Source organism: Plasmodium chabaudi (assembly GCF_900002335.3).
Source record: "Plasmodium chabaudi chabaudi strain AS genome assembly, chromosome: 12".
NCBI lineage: Eukaryota > Apicomplexa > Aconoidasida > Haemosporida > Plasmodiidae > Plasmodium > Plasmodium chabaudi.
This window is the reverse complement of record NC_030112.2, coordinates 543,730-565,200: the sequence shown is the minus strand read 5'-3', so window position 1 is coordinate 565,200 and position 21,471 is coordinate 543,730. Positions and strand designations below refer to the sequence as shown.

Below are 21,471 nucleotides of genomic sequence, written 5' to 3'. Positions count from 1 at the left end.
TTTTATATTTTGCAAATTAAATAAATGGACTACCCAATTTATTAAAAACAACACTATCAGTTTTGTTCTAAAATGAAGGAAAAATTTTTAATATATATAGGTGACATTTTTTCGTTATAATATGAATATAATTTTAATAAAAAATAAAATAATGATGACATGTACAGGTTTATGTGCATATTTGAAATACTGCCAAAAAAACGATTACACAGGATCACAACTTATGGATATATAGACATTGTATCATGGTTATTTGATGATACATTGTTTTCTTTGTTAGTTACATATTTTATTTCTTATATGATTTGAAAGTACATAATGAAAAACTGCTTTGTAAGGTTGTCAAATAATACCAAACAAAATAGCATTAATAGCATACAAATATTTTTTTTCTTAAATATTACTGCCTTTTAAATAAAGTTACAAATTTATTTTAATATAATGTTATTTCAACATCATTACATAGTTATTTCATATTTTATCAATAAATAGGGAACTTAAAAAAAGAAAAAAAAACACAATATTCATACTAAGAATATGACAAAAATAATAAAAATAAAAAGTGTGTGCAATTTGTTCAGTCTTGCTTGTAATCAATTTAAAATATGCATATTCCGTATAGCCAAAAAAAAAAAAAAACTATGTCTACTTTTTCTTTGCCTTTAATAATTTTTGTTTGGCTTCTTCTTCAGCCCTAAATACGATGAATAAAAATAAGAAAATGGAAAAACAAATGTGTGCATGCTCATATATATATTTACATATAAAAAATATAGACTCATAAAGAAAACATTATGATAACGTGTTGTGTGCTATATTTTATGAGGTATACTTATTTTTTCAAATTTAAAAATGTGTAATGGTGTATACTACATATATATCATTCACAAATGTATATATGGACATATAGTATATGAGTGTTTAACTCTTTTTGTGTTTACTTTTTCTTTTCTGCCATTTCTTTTTTAAAAGCTATATCTTCCTCTGTTAGTTCAACAGGTCCCTTTTTGGCTGCTTTCAAGGGTTTTTTCTTACCTCCCTATTAAAATAAATATTAAAAAAAACGCATAAAATATAAAAGACGTTCTAAAATGTAAGCGATACAACTTTTGTATCATGGACAATAAATGAAATTATTATATATGTGTGCTCTTTTGTTCTTTTCTTTATTTGTTTTGAATTTTGTGCATAGTTTTGGTTATATATATTAAGTTAACCTGTATGTTAAGTGGCATTTTTAATAAAAATATATAATATATTATAATAATACAAGAGGAAAATTTTTTATATTTGTAGCATAATAGTTTAAAATGAATAATACTGTGTAGTATTACTTATTTTTTTTCTTTAATATTAAAGTATAATTTTAAAAAAAAAAGAATATGGTTATTTAAAATTTATAACTTAAATAATAATAAGTATAATTCTTCGAACAAATTTTTTTTTTTGTATTATAAAATTATTTTTTTTTTTCATTGCATATTTATTTGTACGTAATTCGGCAAAATAAGCTGTGCATACCCCACTATATATTATTATATATATTTATATGCGCTTTTAATAGGCAAAAAAAATTGATAATATTTAATATTCCTTTTTCAACGTTTTTATCTATTAAATTGTGAAAAAAAAATATGCAACATGTATTATATTTTTATAAGTTAATTTTATTATACAATTTGTTTTTCGTGTTCATACAGTGAGTGTATATGACTTTTCTTATTTTTATGATTTTAAATAGATAGCCATATAAATATCAGATTATTTTGTATCACCACATCAACATATTATTATTATAATTATTCATATAAACATTTTCAACTGTATTAAAATAATTTTAAGAATGTTTAACCGTTGGAAATGTTATATTTCTATATAAGTTAAAATAAAATACGTGTGCATATTTACTATATAAATATTAATATAATTTAATTGAAAAAATTTTTGTTGACTTTTCATAATATAAAAAGAATAAATGTAAATAAATTATATAATATAAAAGCTTATTCATTTTATATACATAATGAGACAAGTGATGTTATAACTTTATAGCTGTGTTGTGAATATTGTAAAATGTTCTGTATTCGTAAAAAATATAAATCATTTTCAAATCTGTAGTAATATATTATTTGTTTATGAACTAGCTTTTTTTTTTTCCGTACAAAATAAAAAAAAAATATATATTAGTAAAACCAAAATATATATTTATAAGTATACCTATTATAATTTGCATATTTTATTATTATTATTTTTTTAATAAATATGCAGTAGTGTTTATGTTTTACTTGGCGTATGAATATTTATGTATACATATTTGTCTTTTAATTTTTTTTTAAAACAATAACTAGATTATTTTACTTTTAATACCCATATGTATATTCGTAGCAATTGCTCACCCAAATTTAAGTGCATCATAATTAATTAATTTTATTTCATTGTGTTTGTTTCGAAAGATATTCGTTTTCTATCTATCCCAAATCACATATAAACAAGGGTTATTCCTTTAACACGTTGACATAAATTATTAAATAAAAGCAATCTGTAAAGAAGCCTATTGTATAGTCCCATTTTCAACATTCTATACATGTCATAAATTTTTTCTTCATGCCTTTTCATCAAAATCAAGAGATAAAATACTGTGCATACATTTATTTTATGTAGTGCCAGAATACGTTAAGCTGTACATACTTTATATCTGTCGAATGCATAACCTTTTTTGCTTGATCAGATGTATACTGATGTTTTATTGTCTAATCTCAAAATAAATATGAACAATTAAAAATAACATATATACATAATTTTTTAATATGAAGTCTTCTGTGAAGAAAAAGAGGAGGGATATTGAATACGACAGTTGTGTAGACTTTGAAAGTCTGTATAAAAAAAAAAAAAATTATAAAAAAAAATATTCTATATATAGAGGAAAAAATTATAGTGATAGTGAAATATATAATAAAAGACGATTTAAAATAAAAAAAAGAATTGGATATATATATATACATAAACATTATAATATAGAAAATGAAAAACCTGAAAAAAATTTATGTCTACTTGATGATGTAATTGTATATAAAAATTATTTTCATAAATATGATGAAGAAGATAATGAAAAATTAAAAATTTTTAAAAATATTTTAAAAATATATGAAAATGTAACAAATAGCGAAAAAAAAAAGTTATATCAAATAATAAAATCTTTTTCATATACACAAGGTGGATTTCAAAATAATCAAGTACGACAAAAAATATGGTTATTATTACTTGGATTTAATATTAACCTATCAAAAAATAAAGAATACAATGAGCATCCTATAAATATATTATGTAAAAAATATAGAAATAAATCTATATATAATAATTTGTCTAATCATTTTAAATTTGTATGGGATAAATCACAACATCAATCTCTAAGGAGTTGCGAAACTTCTGATGATACTTCCCACACAGATGATAATACCCTTGAAGGGTCGCAAAACAATAATTCTAATCCAGTCTCAAATCTTGAAACTCCAAAACATTCAATAAACAATACGAATTATGATACACATCAAAATGAACAATCAGAAATATTCACTAGTGCATTTAGTAAGGAGAAGGAAAGTAATCCAATAAGCAACGGTGTAGAAAATGAAGTAAAATTGGATAGCGAAATGAAAATAGGTGACAATCACAATTTGGAATCTATGTGCTTGCGAAAGCGAAAGAAAAAATGCATATTCGCAAGCAGCAATACGATCACTGCCTTTTCATCCGATAAAAAAGATGAAAATGAAAATTTGAATAATATAAAAAAAAAAAAAAAAAAAAATAGTATACAGTATAGCAAAAAGGAACCTAATGAATTATCAGATAAAACAGAATGCCCATTTTTATTTTTAAATGAAAAAAAATATAATAGAAATTCTTTGTATAAATATATATCACCAAAAATAGATACTGATGTTAGTTGTTCTCGTCATTTATCTAATTTGGATGAATACTCATCAGAAGAATTTCAAAATAAAAGTTTTTCTGAATATTCAGATTATTCAGATAGTTCTATACATTCTATAGAAAATAAAAGTAGTGCATCATCGACTTTATTATCACCTACTGATTATTGTTATAAAGATGAAAGTGATGAAATGTCAAATACATTGAATAAAAAAGATCGAGAAAAGAAATGCCCTCTTCGATTTTTTTCATCACCAAAATCATTTGACTATGAATGTATGATGAAAAAAATTCGTAAACAAAAAGGTGCAGCTAATAAATATTCTAAAATTATAAAATTATATTTTGAAAAAAAACTAAATAAAGTTAAAAAAAAAAAAACAAGATGCCCATTTGGTAATATTAATAAAAAAACAAAAAGATTTATTAAAAAAAATTCAAAACAAGTTGTAAATTTATTATTAAATTTTGAAGATAGAAATAAAAATGATAATTATGATAAGAAAAGTAACAAAAATTTTATAATTAAATTGTTAAAGATAATATATGGAAATATATTACAAGTGGATATATATATAGTTGATCATATAATTAATAAATATAAACCTAGTGACATTAAAAATGATGTAAATGTAAATTTAACATCATTGTACTTACAAAATAGTATAAAATATAATTACGATTTAAATAGTAATTTAAATAAATGGCTAATCGATAGTGTATTATTAGAAGAAAACGAAAGAGTACAAGTTAAGAAGGATGTTAAACGAAGTGTAAATACATGGGATATACATAAAAATATAATTTATGAAATTAAAAAAAGATATCAATATATTTTAAAAAATATTATCTGTAGTATTTTATATAAACATTCTAATAAAATATATTATGCTCAAGGGGTTCATGATGTTTGCCTAGTTTTTATAACTGTCTATTTTCATAAGTTCTTTATGAAATATCAAAAATATGTTTTCCTAGAGCATTTTATATATAAATATGCTATAAATAAAATATGTAGAAATATTTTTGAAAAAAACTACAACCCAACTAGGGTCCCATTACATAAACAGAATGATTGTATGACACAGACAAATAAAAATAACACTGCCATAGATTTTATTCACCCCTTTTCAGCATGTTGCCAATTTAGTGCACCTTCTGAAGAATACATACATTGTCAAACGGGTCTTGACGACCCAACTAGTTCAAATTTGTATAAAGCTAAAAAAAATAAATTGATCAATACACATAGTGAAAATAACAGAACTACTAATATAAATATTGGTAAGCGAAAAAAACAAAAGGAAGATGATCAATACGATATTCTTCAAAACAATATTAGTAACATGTTTTTAGTAGAAGAAGAATATATCGAAAAAATATGTATACTTAATAATATTAAAATTGAAAAATATATAAAATATAAAAAAAAAAAAAAAAAAAAAGAATATATAGTTTATTTGCTTTGTGAAAGATTTCTTTTATTCTACATGATAGATTATTTAACACTGTCTTTGGATGTTTCGATTAAAAATACATTCAAGGGTGTTGGATTATTATTAAGATATTTGGATGCAGAAGTATATAATGTTTTTTGCATATTACAAAAGGAACAAGAGCGTGAAAATAAAAAACATACCAGTCATTATAATGCGAAAAAAAATAATGGTAACCAACAAAAGGAATTACAAAATAAAAATGATGAGAAGGACAAAGATAGTAATACAATAAAAAAAAAAAATTCGTTACAACTTAGTGGAACAGAATTTTTTTTTTGTTTAAGCTGGGTTGTTACATATTATTCACATGTCCTCACCGAATTTGATAAGCTAGCTAGACTATTTGATATATTATTATCAAATGATGGTGTTTTTATTATCTATTTTACAAGTTCTATTATTTTACATAAAAAAAAAGAACTATTAGAAATAGCTGAAAAGAAAAAAAAGTGTTTATTATATAATAGTATGTATACAGAAATACATTATATTTTTCAAAATTTAAATTGGAAAGAAATAAATGTTGAAAGTATAATTAACAAGACATATTATTATATGACCCATAAAATACCCTTTGATAAATTTTTAAAAGAAATAAAAAAAAAAATATCATTCCCACCTTTTTCTCCAATATATAGTTCACCATTTATTTTATATTATTATAATTATCAATCGAAACAAAAAGAAAAAAAAAACAAAGCAATCCAAAGATCTTTGATAAATTTTTACAACTATAGTCATGGTGAAAAATGTAATAAAGAGCTCGAAAAAAGTAGCATTGAAACAGACGAATCAGAAAATAGTAACACAATTAACCAAACCCAAAGTATCGATTCAAGTTCTAATATGAATATAAGTGATGATACAGACGATTTCAAAACCCCAAAAATGAAATCAAACACATTTAATAAAAAAAATAGTTATGAAGGAAAATGCCCATTTAAGGAAAAAGAAATGGATCAAACTGACAACCAAGAAAAATTAAATGAAATTCCTAAAATGAATTTAAAAGAAGATAAGAATTGTGATATAATAAATATGAACAAACAAAATAAAAGAAAGGGAAAATATAAAAATAGTAAACATCATAGCAAAAAGGGGAATGTGTATTTATATTATCCATACTATATTTTATATAAACATATAGATATATATAAAGAAATAATAAAAAAACATATACTTGTAGAAAACTTTTTTCAATATATTTACTATGAGTTTATTATAAATTATAAAGAAATATGTAAAAAATATGATGTATATTTAACAGATCAATTTTATGCTATGCAATATATTAGTAATAAAAATCATGATTATATTAAAGAAATCAAAAAAAAAAAAAAAATGGAAAAAATTATATATAATATGACTAAAAGTATTACTTATTTGTGTGCAGATAAATATAGCCAAAAAGATCGAAAAAAATTAAAACCTATTTTTTTTAATTTTGTAAAATTAGATGAAAATTTTTTACTTCCTTATACAAATTTATTGGAAAGTGAGAAAAATGATGTCGAAGCTGATATTTTTGATTATTTCTCACGATTTAATAATAGCTACTTTTCTTATTATATAAATAAATATAGTAAAAAATATACTGGGAAAAATGATAAGGATGATTATATAGGAATTATTCCTCCTATTTATAAATACATTATTGAAGATAGTAAAATAATGAAGGTTTGGGGTCATGAAGGAATAAAAGATTTTATAGATATTACACCCACAAAAAAAAAAGGAAGTTTAAGAAAAAATAAAAAAAAATTAAATCATATTTATTATATTCTTAAAACCTCAATTCATAATTATACATATTCAAATTTCTTTTTTATATTTTTTTTAATATCAGTATTTTCATCATTTTGGTATTTCCGTAGATAGACCACCATATTCAGTGTCTACAAATTGAAAGTGGAAATATATACATATGTATATATACAAATATGTGTATATTGGCTTTTTTATGAACAAAATATTCATATTAATTTTTTTGATAAATAATGCCTGTACAACTACAAATTATTTGCAGCCATTTGTTCATATAACAAATTATAATCACCTGAATTTGCAATAAATATGTAGAAATATATTATGTACATGTCAGGCAATTTAATATGTAATTAAGCATATAGCCATATTTTTATATATATTTCCCTTCATTGATATTTGTAAATTTTTACAGTTACACTTTTTTACATTTTGATTTAAGCATATGCATTTTTACTACCTGATTGATTTATGCATATTTTGTTACATATGATATTTTTCCATTTGACAATTTTTTTTCATCTTTTTTTTGGTAATCAAGCATATATGTATAATTATGAAAATACATAATCATATTAAAAAAATATGCAAAAAATACCATCCTATACAAACTTTTTTTGTTCATATAAAAAAAAAACTACTAGCTATTTTGCTTCAATTTACTTTAAACTCACCATATCATAAGTACGAATATATAAACAACATTGTTTATATAAAATACACTATAAATATTGAAGAGCGAATTTATTAAAATTTGCTATTTTTAAAATAATTTATAAAAACTTAATGCTTATATAGGAGGCTACACTATGTCATATATTTTTCATTTTATGTGTGAAATGCGCCAATAAAATTGTAAAAAAAAAAAAAAAAATGAAATAAATTTTGCCACGATGCTAGCGATTTGTGTATAGTATTTTCCTGTTTTTTTTTAAATAGAAAAAAATGGAAATGAGAAATAAGTAAACATTAGAAGAAGAGCAATAATTATTTTCTGCTTTTTATTTTTTCTCTTTTTTGTTTTTTTGTCATAATTTAGTCCCGGGGATGTTCCACAAACTAGCCATAAAAGTGAATTACGAGTTAATTCGAGCGATAGATAGTTAGGATTTTTATTTATTATAATTTGGAATTACCTCCTTAATAGTTTTAGCATAAGTGTATGTATTATTGGAAAAACATGCATAACATATATAATTTGTATATCATCAGAAAAATTTAGTATAACCTCATTGACAATGAGTAGGGGAACAAAATTTTTAGCACGAAGACTAGATAGCCAAAAATGGTCTCATAAATATTGTTCATAAAATGTATGTAAAGAAAAAAATATTAGATTTTTCCAAAAGCAACATGTTTGCTTTAGGTTTAGGAAGTACATGGGTTTTACTTATTAGTGGAGGATGTATATTCAGTTTAAAGTATTTTAAAAATTTTGATTATAGACATCCATACATAGTTGATACTATTAAAATTGCAAAACTGCATTTAAATTGTACAAATAATGATGAAATAAAAATAATAAAAAAAAAAGGAAATGTCGATTCATCTAATCAAAGGGCAAAATGTGAAATACTTTTGTCTTTAAAAGGGGAGCAATTTTGGGTTAATATAAATTCGATAAATTGTCAAAAAATAAAAAATAATAATAATGATGAAGAGGACATAGATATTTCAGATTATATCGAAAATCCATATTTAATTAAAAAAACAATTAAATCGTTTTTTTACCAAATCAAATCATTTATTGTTCCATTTATTTCTAGTAATAACCAAGTAAAAGAGAATAATTCCTATGATGATAAAAATAGCTACTCCGAAATATATACAGCTAGCCAAAATAAAAAAGGGAATATAGTTGATAAGGATAAAGAAACAATTCGAATTATCCAGGAACAATACCCATGGAAAATAAATAACATTATTATTGTTAAAAAAAAAAAAAATACAACCACAAATGAATATATTAGTAACGGTGTAATAAAGAATGTGGAACATGGTGATGATAAAAAGGTGGACAAAAAAAATGGCATTCCAATTGTTAACCTTTTTTACAATTTTAAAAGTTTTATTAATAACTTGTTTGATTATAATTATGAAATATATCCTATATATGGAAATCCAGAAGAAAATACTTATTATTATAAATATGTAAATAAAAATCGAGCATTTAATAAGACACAAAAACATATTGGGAAAATTATGTTGTGTGCATTTTGCTTATCAACTATGTTAGCTATAAAAAGAATTCGAATATATAAAAATTCTTATTCAGGTTTAAATTATGTTAAAAATTTTGTATTAAATAATAAACAGCTTTTTCAAATTTTAGGAGATACACAAATACAAATCTTAAGTATATCTGGATTATATAAACAAAATTATATAAATAGTAAAATATATTTTCAAACTTCTCAAAAGAATGGCATCGTTCAATTAACAGCTACAAAAAATGAAAACGATAAGACATTCACATTATTACATGCTAAGCTACTTTTAAAAAATGATGTTATAGAACTGAAAAAGGATAATAGATAGTGGCTACAAAAATATATTAAAATTTATTACTAAAAAGTTAGAAAATTAATATAGTGTATGATGAAGAAATTAAATATTCTATTCCTTAATTTATGTATTTTTTTTTCTAATTTATGTTTTTTTTTTTGTAGCATATGTAAATTTTTGTTTTTTAATAGGGTTGAATAACCCCAATGTGCATATACATTTGTTTCATTTTTTATACTAAAAAAAAAAATAATTTTTTTTAAAAAATTTAAAAAAGTATGCGAATGCTTCATAAATTATGTAAAAATATTTTTAAGGGGCTTGAAACATTTGGAATTCTGAATGAATATTCCCCTTTTAATTAAATATTATTTATTATTTCTCTTTGAAAAGTTTTTTCCACAATTGTTTTTAAGACCCCTCTATTTGTATACATACGTATTCGTACGTATGTGGGTGTGCGAAAATGCCAGTATGTTTTTGCGTTCATAAGGTAACTGGGTTTAATAATATGATAAATATAATATTATATAGAGAGCCAATTTTAATAGATAAAAAATATGATAGTAAATATATAATATTTTTCCCAGGGGATTACTCAAATTTTTTTATAAATACAATCTATACTTACTATACATGTGAATCGGCGAATGAATGTAGTGATTATTGTTTTAGTTATGAAGCTTTATTTTGGGTTATATCATCTAAATATTTATATGATCATATAATATTTATTAAACCTAGTACTTTTGTTAATCATTTTTCCACCTTCTCGAATTTTATAAATGATGATCCTGTATCTTTAAGCCCGAGTTCTCAAAATGAAGTCGACCACAAATGTGATAAATATATAGATGCGAAAGGAATCAAGCATTTATTATTTATTTTGCTATCATTAAATGATAATGTAATAAAAGAAAGAAATGGGGAAGATAGTTCAATACATGGAAGCAGAAACAACCAAACAGACGGCACACTAGTTAGTGCTAGCATTCAAAAATGTGACAATGATACTAATTCAAACAAGAGCAAAGATATAGATAGTACAGTGAATAATCATAAAGAGTGTATAAGTAATATTATAAATATAGATACGGTTATAAGGAAGAAGTTAATTTTAATTGGGTTTAGTAAAGGCTGTAGTGTTTTGTTTTCTTTACTAAGAGAAATTAACAAAGCAGATTTTATTTTGCCATACATCGAATCAGTATATTTTTTGGACCCAGGTTTTAATAAACAAATATATAACACTAATATAGAATCTAATTCATTGGAAATTCTTTCAAAATATAATTTAAAAATATTTATTCATTCAACTCCTAATCAGATATTTGAAAGAAATAGTATGACTATTCATAAGGAATTAACAAATTTTATTAACATGTTAAGAAATTATAATATTCCGATTTTTTCCTATTTTCATTATATAAATATAGGAAAAATGATTGATCCAATTAATCTTCATTTTGAAGTATTAGAAGATTTTTCAAATCAGTCTCTCGAAAAAATAAATAACATATCACCATTTATAAATAGTTGTAATAAAATAGGGATAATCTGTTTAGAAAATAAAAAACCTATAGATAAGTTTCTTTTTCAAAACTGGCGGATGTAGTTAAAAAAAATTGCAAAAAAAATTAACATATCTAAAATGGTTTATACAGACATATGTACTCATTTTAGGGGGAAAACACATTTTCATTTGATAAATATTACAATATATATAGTAAAAGATGGAGTTGTATATTTTTTTGTAATTTTTTAATAATTTTTTTATAATTTTTTTATGCATGAGAAGGCATGTTTGGTGGTCTATTCCGTCCAGGCATAAAAAACATGTTAGTGTATTCACAATGCAGGTGATCTAATACAAAATCATCATAAGTAGTACTATTTTCATTTTCCATTTTTTCCAAATAAAGAATAGTTTTTGTTTTTCGATTTTTGATATGAGCAGCAACATTTTCATTTTTTGGGAAGGTATAATTAAAAATATAAGATTCTTCTGTTGAATTAATTTTCCATAATATTTGATTATCTTTATATATAAAATAAATAATACCACAACCACCAAGTGAAATAAAAGGATCTTCATTATATTTTATTAAAAATTTTTTATATGTTTGATCTATTAATGGCTCACATATATTATTTTTTTGTATATAATTTTCTGAACATGTACATGTTGTTTTATCACTTTGATATTTGCACACCGAATTTTTTGGGCAATTCCCATTATTAAATAAACATGGATTTTTTAAAACACAGACATCATTTTTTTTAATATAATTAAATGTGCATACACATATAGGTTCTTTATTTAATACATTGATACAAATCGAATTATCTGAGCAATAACTTTTTTCACTACATTTATCTTTTATAACACATTTATTATTTAGGAAAACATAACCCTCTTTTTTACATGTACAGTCATGTGGTTTATCTTCATGATATATACAATTTGCCTGATCAGTACAGTTACCATTATTAACTGTACATAAATTATTATGCACACATTTTCCTTCTGCATTTTTATAAAAATTATTTTTACACACACATTCTCCTTTACCATTTGAATATATACATTCTTCATTTGTTTTACATACTACATTGTTACAATATTCACCAGGTTCACATTCATTTGTTTTTGAAGATCGAGTAAAATGTGGTTTACATTCACAACTAGCTTTATCAGTATTTATATCATAAACACATATTTCTTTATTTTTATTACACATATTCATATATTCTTTTTTTTTACATTTATTTTTTGAAGCATATAAAGCATCATAATCATCATCTGATTCTTTATCATAACATATAGGTTTACCTTTTTTATTTGGTGATCTATTAATACATTTGCACACATTTTTCCCTTTTTCTACAACACATTTTTTATTTTTTGGGCATTGATCAAAACATGGAATATCTTTTTGGCATACCCCATCTATTATACTATACCCATCAACACAATCACAATATATATATCCATTTACATTTTTACACTCTTCATTAGGTCTACATGTTATGGATGAACAACTTGTAGGTATTTCACAAACTAAATTATTTTCTTTATTTTTTGATATATAAGGGTAATCACAAAAACATCGATTGTTAAATTTATTTCCATAACATGATGAATCACTAGTACAATATATACATAAGTCTTTACATTCATATGATACATACAGATATTGATTATTGATACAGTATGTATCAAATTTATATATACTTCCTATATCACAATTACTAGTGTCGTTACAATATTTTTGCACCGCTGTTGTAATATTTAAATCTCCACATCCTAAACCCCCTTTTATTAGTGCACTACGAATTTTTATATTTCCTCCAAGACATTCTATTTTACTATTTTCTGTATTCTTTAATATTTTTATATAAGAGGTAACATTTTCATTGGATGTTCCTCTTGCATGCTCATTAATATATTTTGGAGTTGGTGATGCAGAAAATGCTTGTAATCCATTTTTTGTTTTTACAGAAAGGTGGCTATCTCCATCTTCTTCGTCATCTTCCTCTTCATCGTCGTCTTCCTTTTGTTTACATAAATAATTATATTTGAAATATATAAATCCATTAGGACATACATTTGGTGCATGAAGACTTTCTACATGATTTGCACTATTGCCATAAGTACACTTATTTTTTCCATTACATTCTTTTTTTAAAATTGCGGTAGGTCGTTTTTTATGAACACTATTTAGAGAGAATGGAATATTATAGCAACTAACATATGCAGTAACAACTTCTATTTCAAAATCGGCTGGACATTTCATAAATATATGCTCCGATTTTAATGAAGAACCTATATATAGCTTGTCTATATACGTTTGGCTATATTCTATACTATTTAATTTTAATAAATCTTCAAATTCATGAGCATCATAACATTTATTTTGATAATAATATTTATTATCATTACATTTACATTCTGCTTTATTTGTTGTTTTATCTTTTACACAAATTGAATTTTGTGGACAATTTAATAATTGACATACATCTATGGGTTCACATGTTTCCTGATTTATTGAAATTCCCAAATTTTTACATTTACATGTTTCAGTAGCTTCATCACAATATTGATTTACTGAGCATATTTTATTTCCACAAGTATAATTTTTTTCACATCTACTTGATATCATCTTTCTATAATTATTAATATTATCTTTAGGGTTATAAGTTAATTCTTTATTTAATAATTTGCTTTGTATAATATTATAGCCATATTTACAAATACGTTCCGAATATTTTATTTTAGAATTTGCGGAATCATTTTTACTTAAACTCAGATTAGGGGATTCTTTACATTTATATTTTATATGTAAACTATATGAATCATTTATAGGACATGATTCTAAATTAAATTTCGATAAATTAATATAACAATAGGTTTTGTTAGTACATGCTTTTAGAGCATATAATAATAAATAATCATTTAGACAATATTTTGAAGGTACACTATTTATAGAAACTATTTCAATAAACATTGTATTACAATTAATTAAAATTTTTTTTTGATTTTCTAAAAATAAAAGTTCTTGATATATAACATCTGGTTTTAATAATTCGGGTTCACTAATATAATATATTATCATTTCATTACTATTAAAATGAGCACAATATAATAGATTATTTTCTATTTCTGTAATATATTTATTATTTGGTATGATTCCACAAAAATTATTTTGATAACATTTATAGTTGTATTTATTATTTGATATTCCATATTCATAGATGTGATAACCACATGATCTTTCATCATCACTTACTGAAAAAAAATCTTTTATTTTATTTTCATATATTAAAGGGATAACAATAGAAACCCCTTTTTGTTTATATCCATATGTTTTTATACCATCTGAATATATTATTTTTCCTTTATATAATTTATCTCGTATTTTATAATTCAAAGAAAATAATATATTATTATTATTTTCATTTAAAATATTATCTTTGGTACCACACCATGACAAATTAAATAATATGAATCCAAATATGGTTATGAACGATTTGGTTGTTATTTTTCTTTTCATCATTATAGCACATCTATATTTTCATATATCTTTGTTTCGAAAATATTCACATAGTTACAACTCAAATTTTGTTGAATATCTGTCTTTTCCTCTTAAATGAAATACACATAGTATGTGTAAAATATTATATAAAATTTTAGAATATTTATAAATTGTCTAAAATTATTAAAATGTTACTAATTTCCCCCTTATTTAAAAATAACGTCATTACCTGTCTATTTTTTTTTTTGAAATTCGTGAAAGACGATTTATTTTGAAATTAATTGATTAATTAAATTTAGAGAGAATAAAATTGTAGAAAAAATAAAACAAAAAATAATAAATCAAAAAAATAATATATTTTTAATATAATTATTTTTCCTGTGCACTATTCCGATTTGTTGGAAATTTTCTTTTAATTTGGTGGTGATGTTTTTTTTTTTTATTTTTATAAATTTTAGAATATTTGTTGTAATTGCACTGAAAATATTATTTTCCATTTTACCACCCAATTTTAGTATTTATATGTAATTTTGATTATTATTTTTTTTCATATACCATTTTGTGTTTTCACAAAATAATATTATAGCATTGTATAATTATAAAGTTGACATTTTCTACATTTCAAAGGTTGCATATGCATGTGAATATTTTAACAACATAGCCAATATTAATTTTGTTTTATCATATTGTAAAATGTATATACCAAATACCTAGAATGATTAACCAATTGTTCAAGTATTTTTAAAATTCTTTTACTAATTTTTACACAATTTTTTTACTTTTTGAATACATTTATATTTTCCTCTTAATAATTAAGCTTAGGTAATTCCAAAAGACACAAAAATTGTATATATTTTTTTCAGTTCAATCGCTAACCCCTTTTACGATAAAAAATGCAATTTTAACAATGAAAATTGTACCAAATAATATCAGAGATTTCGAAATAATTGCAGAACAGCTATAAATATGTTCCCAAAGTGTATAAATGAAAATAGCCAAAATAATAAAATTTGAAGATAAACAACCAGCGCTATATTATCATATATGTGTGTTATATTATTTTTTTATTATTCTTTTGTTCGTTGTGGAATTTTTTTTATTATTTTCATCTTAATTTTAATATAAAAATTATTTTCCAATTTTTTTATTTCATAACTTTATAAATAAATATATTTTAAGTTCATAATACTACTAGCGGTATAACGCATATCATTGATTTTTTTTTCTCGTTGAGAGATGAGAAATATATGAAAATAAAAAATTGAAGAAACATAAAAATAAATAAATTTACCGTAGTGAATCGCTAATTGGTGATAACAAAAATTAAAAAAGGGGAAAAAAGTAACATAGCAAAAAATAATAAATATTTTTCAAAATGCGAAGAATATCTATTTAGCAAAAAAGAACATAAAAATATATTTTATATTTGTACCCTAAAACCATATTTTTTATTTCAAAAAGAAGACTAAATGCTATGATAATATATTTATACATATTTATGTATATATAAAGAGAGAAATTGTAATTTGGCTAGTTTGCTACAACACCAACTAAATACCTTGTTAATGGATAAAATAAATAAATTTGAACAAAATGGACGAGTTTAATGAATCATTAGAAGATTTAGAGGTAGGATAATAGTTCATCATTCTATATTTATATACATACTTGTTTAAACAAATGGACTTTAATTTATATAAAATATTTTTAGCTGTATAATTGATTGTATTTAACATGTATTGGTCATAATTTTTTTTTTCTCTTTTTAGGAAAAAATAAATGAGTATAATAAACAGCTAGCTTTAGTAAGAGATGAAATAAAAAAATATGAACAAATTCAAAATGATCAAAATGAAGAAAATGAGCAAATACAAAACTTGAAAAAGTTAGAATGTGATATGATAGAAGTTATAAACTTAACTCGGGATTTGATTAAATATAAAAAAAAAAGTAAAAAAAACATATATGTGTGTGCATATTTTCCCTTTCAAATATGTTAATATATTTCTCAAGCTACCACAGCTATATATGCACATGATATTATTTAAAATGAAAAATAAATAAACGGTTTTACTGTCTATATTAGTTACACAGTGGTTTTCTTACCTATATTAATATCTCAAATATTTATCGTTAATTTTTTTACTTTTCTCTTTCAATTTATAGACGAATCCGATGATGAAATACCCGATCAAATAGCTGAAGAAAATGAACAGCCATTTTCAAATGAAAATGAAAATGTTATGAACGAGTCAGCATTATTAATTGGAAGAACATGCAGTTTTATGTATGAAAATAAAAGAGTATATGGATCAATAGAAAATGTAGTTATTCAAAATAATATGGAACAACTATTAGTTCATATATTTGAAACAAATGAACAAGTTTTAGTACACAAAAATTATGTACAGCTAAATGAAATATTGCACACATTGTCGACATCAGAAAATAACCAATACCAGGCCTTATATAAAAAAGATGGGTAAGAATAAAAAAAATTAATAAATTAAGAATTCTTTGAAAAATATTATTTATTTGTAAATACTCATATGAAATATATCATTTAATTTTTCTTTCTTTTGTTTCTTTTTTAGGCAATGGTATGATTGTTTAGTATCGAAAAGTAAAGGAGACAGCTACCTGATTACATATATAGGCTACAATAATAGTGAATATGTAAAAAACGATCAAATAAGAATTAAAAAGAAAAAAAAAATTAAAGAGGTAATAACACCAGCTGGTTATAAAATACCAGAAAATTTAATAGTTAAAGAAAATGACTCATTGAAAACAAAAATAAAAAAAACAAAAAAAAGAAATGCACTAAAAAAAAAACAAAAAAACGAATTAATAAATCAAGAATTTGCAAATAAAACACAACAATGGAAATCAGTCCATCAAAAAGCTATAAGCAAAAGTAAACACCTTTTAGTAGCTCATAAAAAAACAGAAAATATTGAATATACTAATAACCCTGCAAATATAAACATTAGAAGAAAATTTGATTATAAAGATAATGACGATTAAAAGTAAAAGTAAAAAAATGAAAATTCGTATATATATCCAATTAATAATCATTTTGTATTCTCCCCAAATTCAATGGTATTATATACGTCTATTGAATATAAATAGTCTCATATTTTGTAGTTTATGTGTTAAATATAAATATGAGCATTGTCATATTGTGATAAAATCCTGGGACATATTTTAATATCCCTCTACCGAACATATTTATATATACACACTTATGTGCTTATATAATTTCCACATACAGTGGATTTAATATAATTTGTTTAACTGTTTTTATTTTGATGAAATATATCATTTTATATTTTTTGACGTTTTTTTTCTTATATTTTGTATTTATTTTTTGTTTAATTTTTTATGTTTTTTAAAAGAAATTTAGACTAATTTAAAGCTAATTTAAATTTAGCAAGCTATAAAAAAAAAAAAAAAAAAAAAAAAATATTTGGCTTGTTTTCTTCCTTAAAGAGAACATTTAAACATTTTCCAATTGGGAAAATAAATCACAAGAAGTGACATTATATTGATATCATAATGGATGTATGAATTGGTTGGTGATATTATATTTTTTTGAATTTATCAGTCACTACATTACATTTTTTTTTGAAAAAATATAAAACCACGTAAACAAAGAGAGTATACTTATGCGCATTATATTATGTGTATATTTTTAATATGTATAAATAAAAAAAATAATAAAATTTACCTTTTATAAAGTATGTAAACAAAAGGAAAGGTACAAAAAGTATAATTTTTTTTCCTTTTTATATGTATTTATTTAATCATATAAAAATTTCATGGGTATATATTTGAAGACGCAGGTGTTAAAAATAAAACAAGCCAAAAGAAATACTATATTAAGAAATATTTTAATGAAGTTTCGAACAAACCTATATATATAGGAAGAAAAAAACGTATTATCAGGGGGATACAACTTGAGTTATCTTGCATTTAAACAAAATAAAGAATAGTGAACTTGTTTATATTATATGTATATAAATATGACATAGTTAGTCGCCAAGTTTTAGAACATATGTTTGATCAATGGAAGAAGAAAAGGTTATTGAATCAGGAGAAGTAATATACAATAATGAAAAAGGGAATTTATTTATCACAAACAAGTTTCTTATCTACATATCTGATAAAACAAAAAATGAAAAGGAAGCAAGCAATTCTCTTTTTTTAATCGATGATATTGATTTGAAGGTTTGTATATTTAGTTGGAAAAAAACAGAAAAATCTAAAAAAAAAAATAAAATACGATTAACATTTGCCTTAACAAGTAAGAAAAATAATTTTTGTTTTCATGATTATAATAATTCAGAGTCATATATTTTTGAATTTTTAAATGAGCGTAATTATAATACAGTAACAGAAGCAATTAATTATTTAAATAAAGATAATTTAAAAAATCACATATATATAGATTTTAATTTAAATTTAATAAAAAATAAATATAACGTTTATGAAGATGGACAAGCAACAGAAGGAAATGATCAATCTATAAATATCGAAGACGAAGCAAGTGCATATAACACGCCTATTATCATTGATGAATATATTACAAAGGAAACAAGTATTAATGATAGTGCAAAAAAAGATGATTGTATAATTATTGAAGATAATTATGATGGATATAATGAACAGTATAATCGTGGATTGAAGGCAAATGAAATAGATAGAAAAAATGATGATGGTGTAGAAATGCAGCATGAAGACGACGACGAAGAAAGCGAAGAGGATTATGAAAATGAAATGATGAAAGAATGTCATGTTGTATTAAATAAAATATTTGAATCTGATGAACGTTTAAAAAACTTATACAGAATGTGTATAGAAAATGATATATTAGATGAAAAAGAGTTTTATAAAATTCATAAAAATGATATATACGAACATAAATATATTCTTTCAAGTAATGACAAAAGCATATTAAAAGAACCTATATATATATCTGAAGAACAAAAAATTAGTAAAAATGTGGAAATAAATAAAGAAATTAGTAAATTAATATTATCAGAAAATAAAAAATTAAAAAAATTACATGATTATTATATTGAAAATAATATATTAAATGAAGGAACATTCTGGTATTTTTTATTTAACAATAAATATAGCCATTTATTTTTTTATGATAAAAATGAAAAAGACATTATGGCAAATAAAAACTTTTTAAATATTCAGCAAACTAACCAACATTCTTTTGAAAATTTAATGTATAACCTTGAAAATGTTAATCAAGATATTAAAGGAACATTAGAAAAATGCATATTATCAGAATATTTATCAACAAAATCGTCTGACAAAAAAAATGTCATATTCAAAAATAATTATTATTTTAATGAAGAAAACCCTGAAGGGTTTGGTATATTAACCAATGAAAAATTAATAACAAATAATCATAATTCATTAAACTTATTAATCAATAAATTTAATAATTATTGTATCCGTATGGTTAAAGAAAAAAAATTTACCATCGATCAATTCTATGATGATCTAAATGAAAAAATTAATGATACAAATTTGTCTGATGATGTTAATGAAAAAAAAGAACTATTATTTAATCTCGAAAAAAAAAAAAACAACCTATGTAACTTACAAAATGAAGACAAGGATGATACTAAAAAATTATTACAAAATAAGGAAAATTTAGACAAACAATTTTCTATTTTTATGGACGATTTAATAACAAACAGACAGAATACTTCAAAAAATTATTCGGATCTCTTTGCCATAGGTATGTTATAAATTTTTTCTATAAAAAAAGCCAACTGCTTTACCCATTTTTTATTGCACACATTAATGTGTATCTTTATATTTTTTTTTTCAATTTTGGCTAGCTATAACAACTCACCATTTTTTTTTTTTTTTTTATGACCAACAGGTAGACAGCTATTTGTCCTTAACACAAAAAAGTGTCAAAGCAACCAATCGCTTCTCATTGGAACGATTGATTATGAGCAGCATATTCTCGATATTGTAAAAGAATATCACGTGAAAATTAATTATTTACTCAATTTGTTTTACACTTCCTACATTCCGGAACAAAATAAAAGAGATAAAATTCTTGAAAATCTTTCAAAGATAAAGGACGAGATCCAAGCGAAGCAGGTACGGCCTACTAGCTTTAAAAAAAAAAAAAAAAAAAATAATAAAATAAAAAAAAACATACCAAATATAGCTACTACATTGAAAAATTCTACCACGTTCCAATATTCATACACACATGTGTTGTTTTTTTTAGGAAGAGTATAATAGTGTATTAATTATGGGTAAACCGCTATTAATTCATTTATTTGAACAAATAACGATATGCAAAAAATTTAACGAGAAACTTAATAAGTACATTCAAGAAAAAAGGAAAAAAACGTAGAAATAAAATGGAAAAAAAATATTTATATATATGGTAACTACAAATTATGCCGCAAAACAAGCCAACCTTTTGTCTTTTTTTTTGTATCACCATTATGTATATGTGTATACATAATATGTGCATGTTTGTGAATGTGTGCTCAATAGGCATACACACTCTCCGGTCCCTTAATATGCAAAACATAATTTTTTGCGTTTTATTAAACTTTAAATGTTATTTTTTATACTTAAAAAAATGAGTTAAAAATGGGAATACGAAAAAGTTAAAAATGACAAAAATGAAAACAAATAAAATCATAATAAAACAACGGAAATACCATTTCCTATTTGTTACTTCA

At 22.6% G+C, this 21,471-nt stretch overlaps 7 protein-coding genes across 7 annotated transcripts; 5 read left to right on the top strand and 2 right to left on the bottom strand.

Moving 5' to 3' along the window:
* Positions 1 to 645: 645 nt before the first annotated feature.
* Positions 646 to 1,235, bottom strand: PCHAS_1216200 (translation machinery-associated protein 7, putative; the record flags this gene model as incomplete). Its single annotated transcript, XM_016798865.1, has 3 exons — positions 646 to 694; positions 942 to 1,039; positions 1,218 to 1,235. The coding sequence occupies 3 exons, from the start codon at positions 1,233 to 1,235 to the stop codon at positions 646 to 648; spliced, it is 165 nt and encodes a 54-aa protein (XP_016654228.1).
* Positions 1,236 to 2,807: 1,572 nt separating this feature from the next.
* PCHAS_1216100 (conserved Plasmodium protein, unknown function) lies at positions 2,808 to 7,310 on the top strand (the record flags this gene model as incomplete). The annotated part of the gene is made up of 1 exon (XM_016798864.1): positions 2,808 to 7,310. One exon carries the CDS (start codon positions 2,808 to 2,810, stop codon positions 7,308 to 7,310), a length of 4,503 nt encoding a protein of 1,500 aa, XP_016654227.1.
* Positions 7,311 to 8,507: 1,197 nt separating this feature from the next.
* Positions 8,508 to 9,734, top strand: PCHAS_1216000 (conserved Plasmodium protein, unknown function; the record flags this gene model as incomplete). The annotated part of the gene is made up of 1 exon (XM_727493.2): positions 8,508 to 9,734. The coding sequence occupies one exon, from the start codon at positions 8,508 to 8,510 to the stop codon at positions 9,732 to 9,734; it is 1,227 nt and encodes a 408-aa protein (XP_732586.2).
* Positions 9,735 to 10,167: 433 nt separating this feature from the next.
* On the top strand, positions 10,168 to 11,316 carry PCHAS_1215900 (conserved protein, unknown function; the record flags this gene model as incomplete). The annotated part of the gene is made up of 1 exon (XM_738133.2): positions 10,168 to 11,316. The coding sequence occupies one exon, from the start codon at positions 10,168 to 10,170 to the stop codon at positions 11,314 to 11,316; it is 1,149 nt and encodes a 382-aa protein (XP_743226.2).
* Positions 11,317 to 11,485: 169 nt separating this feature from the next.
* Positions 11,486 to 14,758, bottom strand: PCHAS_1215800 (Rh5 interacting protein, putative; the record flags this gene model as incomplete). The annotated part of the gene is made up of 1 exon (XM_738132.2): positions 11,486 to 14,758. The coding sequence occupies one exon, from the start codon at positions 14,756 to 14,758 to the stop codon at positions 11,486 to 11,488; it is 3,273 nt and encodes a 1,090-aa protein (XP_743225.2).
* Positions 14,759 to 16,330: 1,572 nt separating this feature from the next.
* Positions 16,331 to 17,764, top strand: PCHAS_1215700 (survival motor neuron-like protein, putative; the record flags this gene model as incomplete). Its single annotated transcript, XM_016798863.1, has 4 exons — positions 16,331 to 16,366; positions 16,507 to 16,687; positions 16,904 to 17,219; positions 17,332 to 17,764. The coding sequence occupies 4 exons, from the start codon at positions 16,331 to 16,333 to the stop codon at positions 17,762 to 17,764; spliced, it is 966 nt and encodes a 321-aa protein (XP_016654226.1).
* A 1,041-nt stretch (positions 17,765 to 18,805) lies between these two features.
* Positions 18,806 to 21,134, top strand: PCHAS_1215600 (conserved Plasmodium protein, unknown function; the record flags this gene model as incomplete). Its single annotated transcript, XM_016798862.1, has 3 exons — positions 18,806 to 20,498; positions 20,646 to 20,872; positions 21,006 to 21,134. 3 exons carry the CDS (start codon positions 18,806 to 18,808, stop codon positions 21,132 to 21,134), a joined length of 2,049 nt encoding a protein of 682 aa, XP_016654225.1.
* Between the last annotated feature and the right edge of the window lie 337 nt (positions 21,135 to 21,471).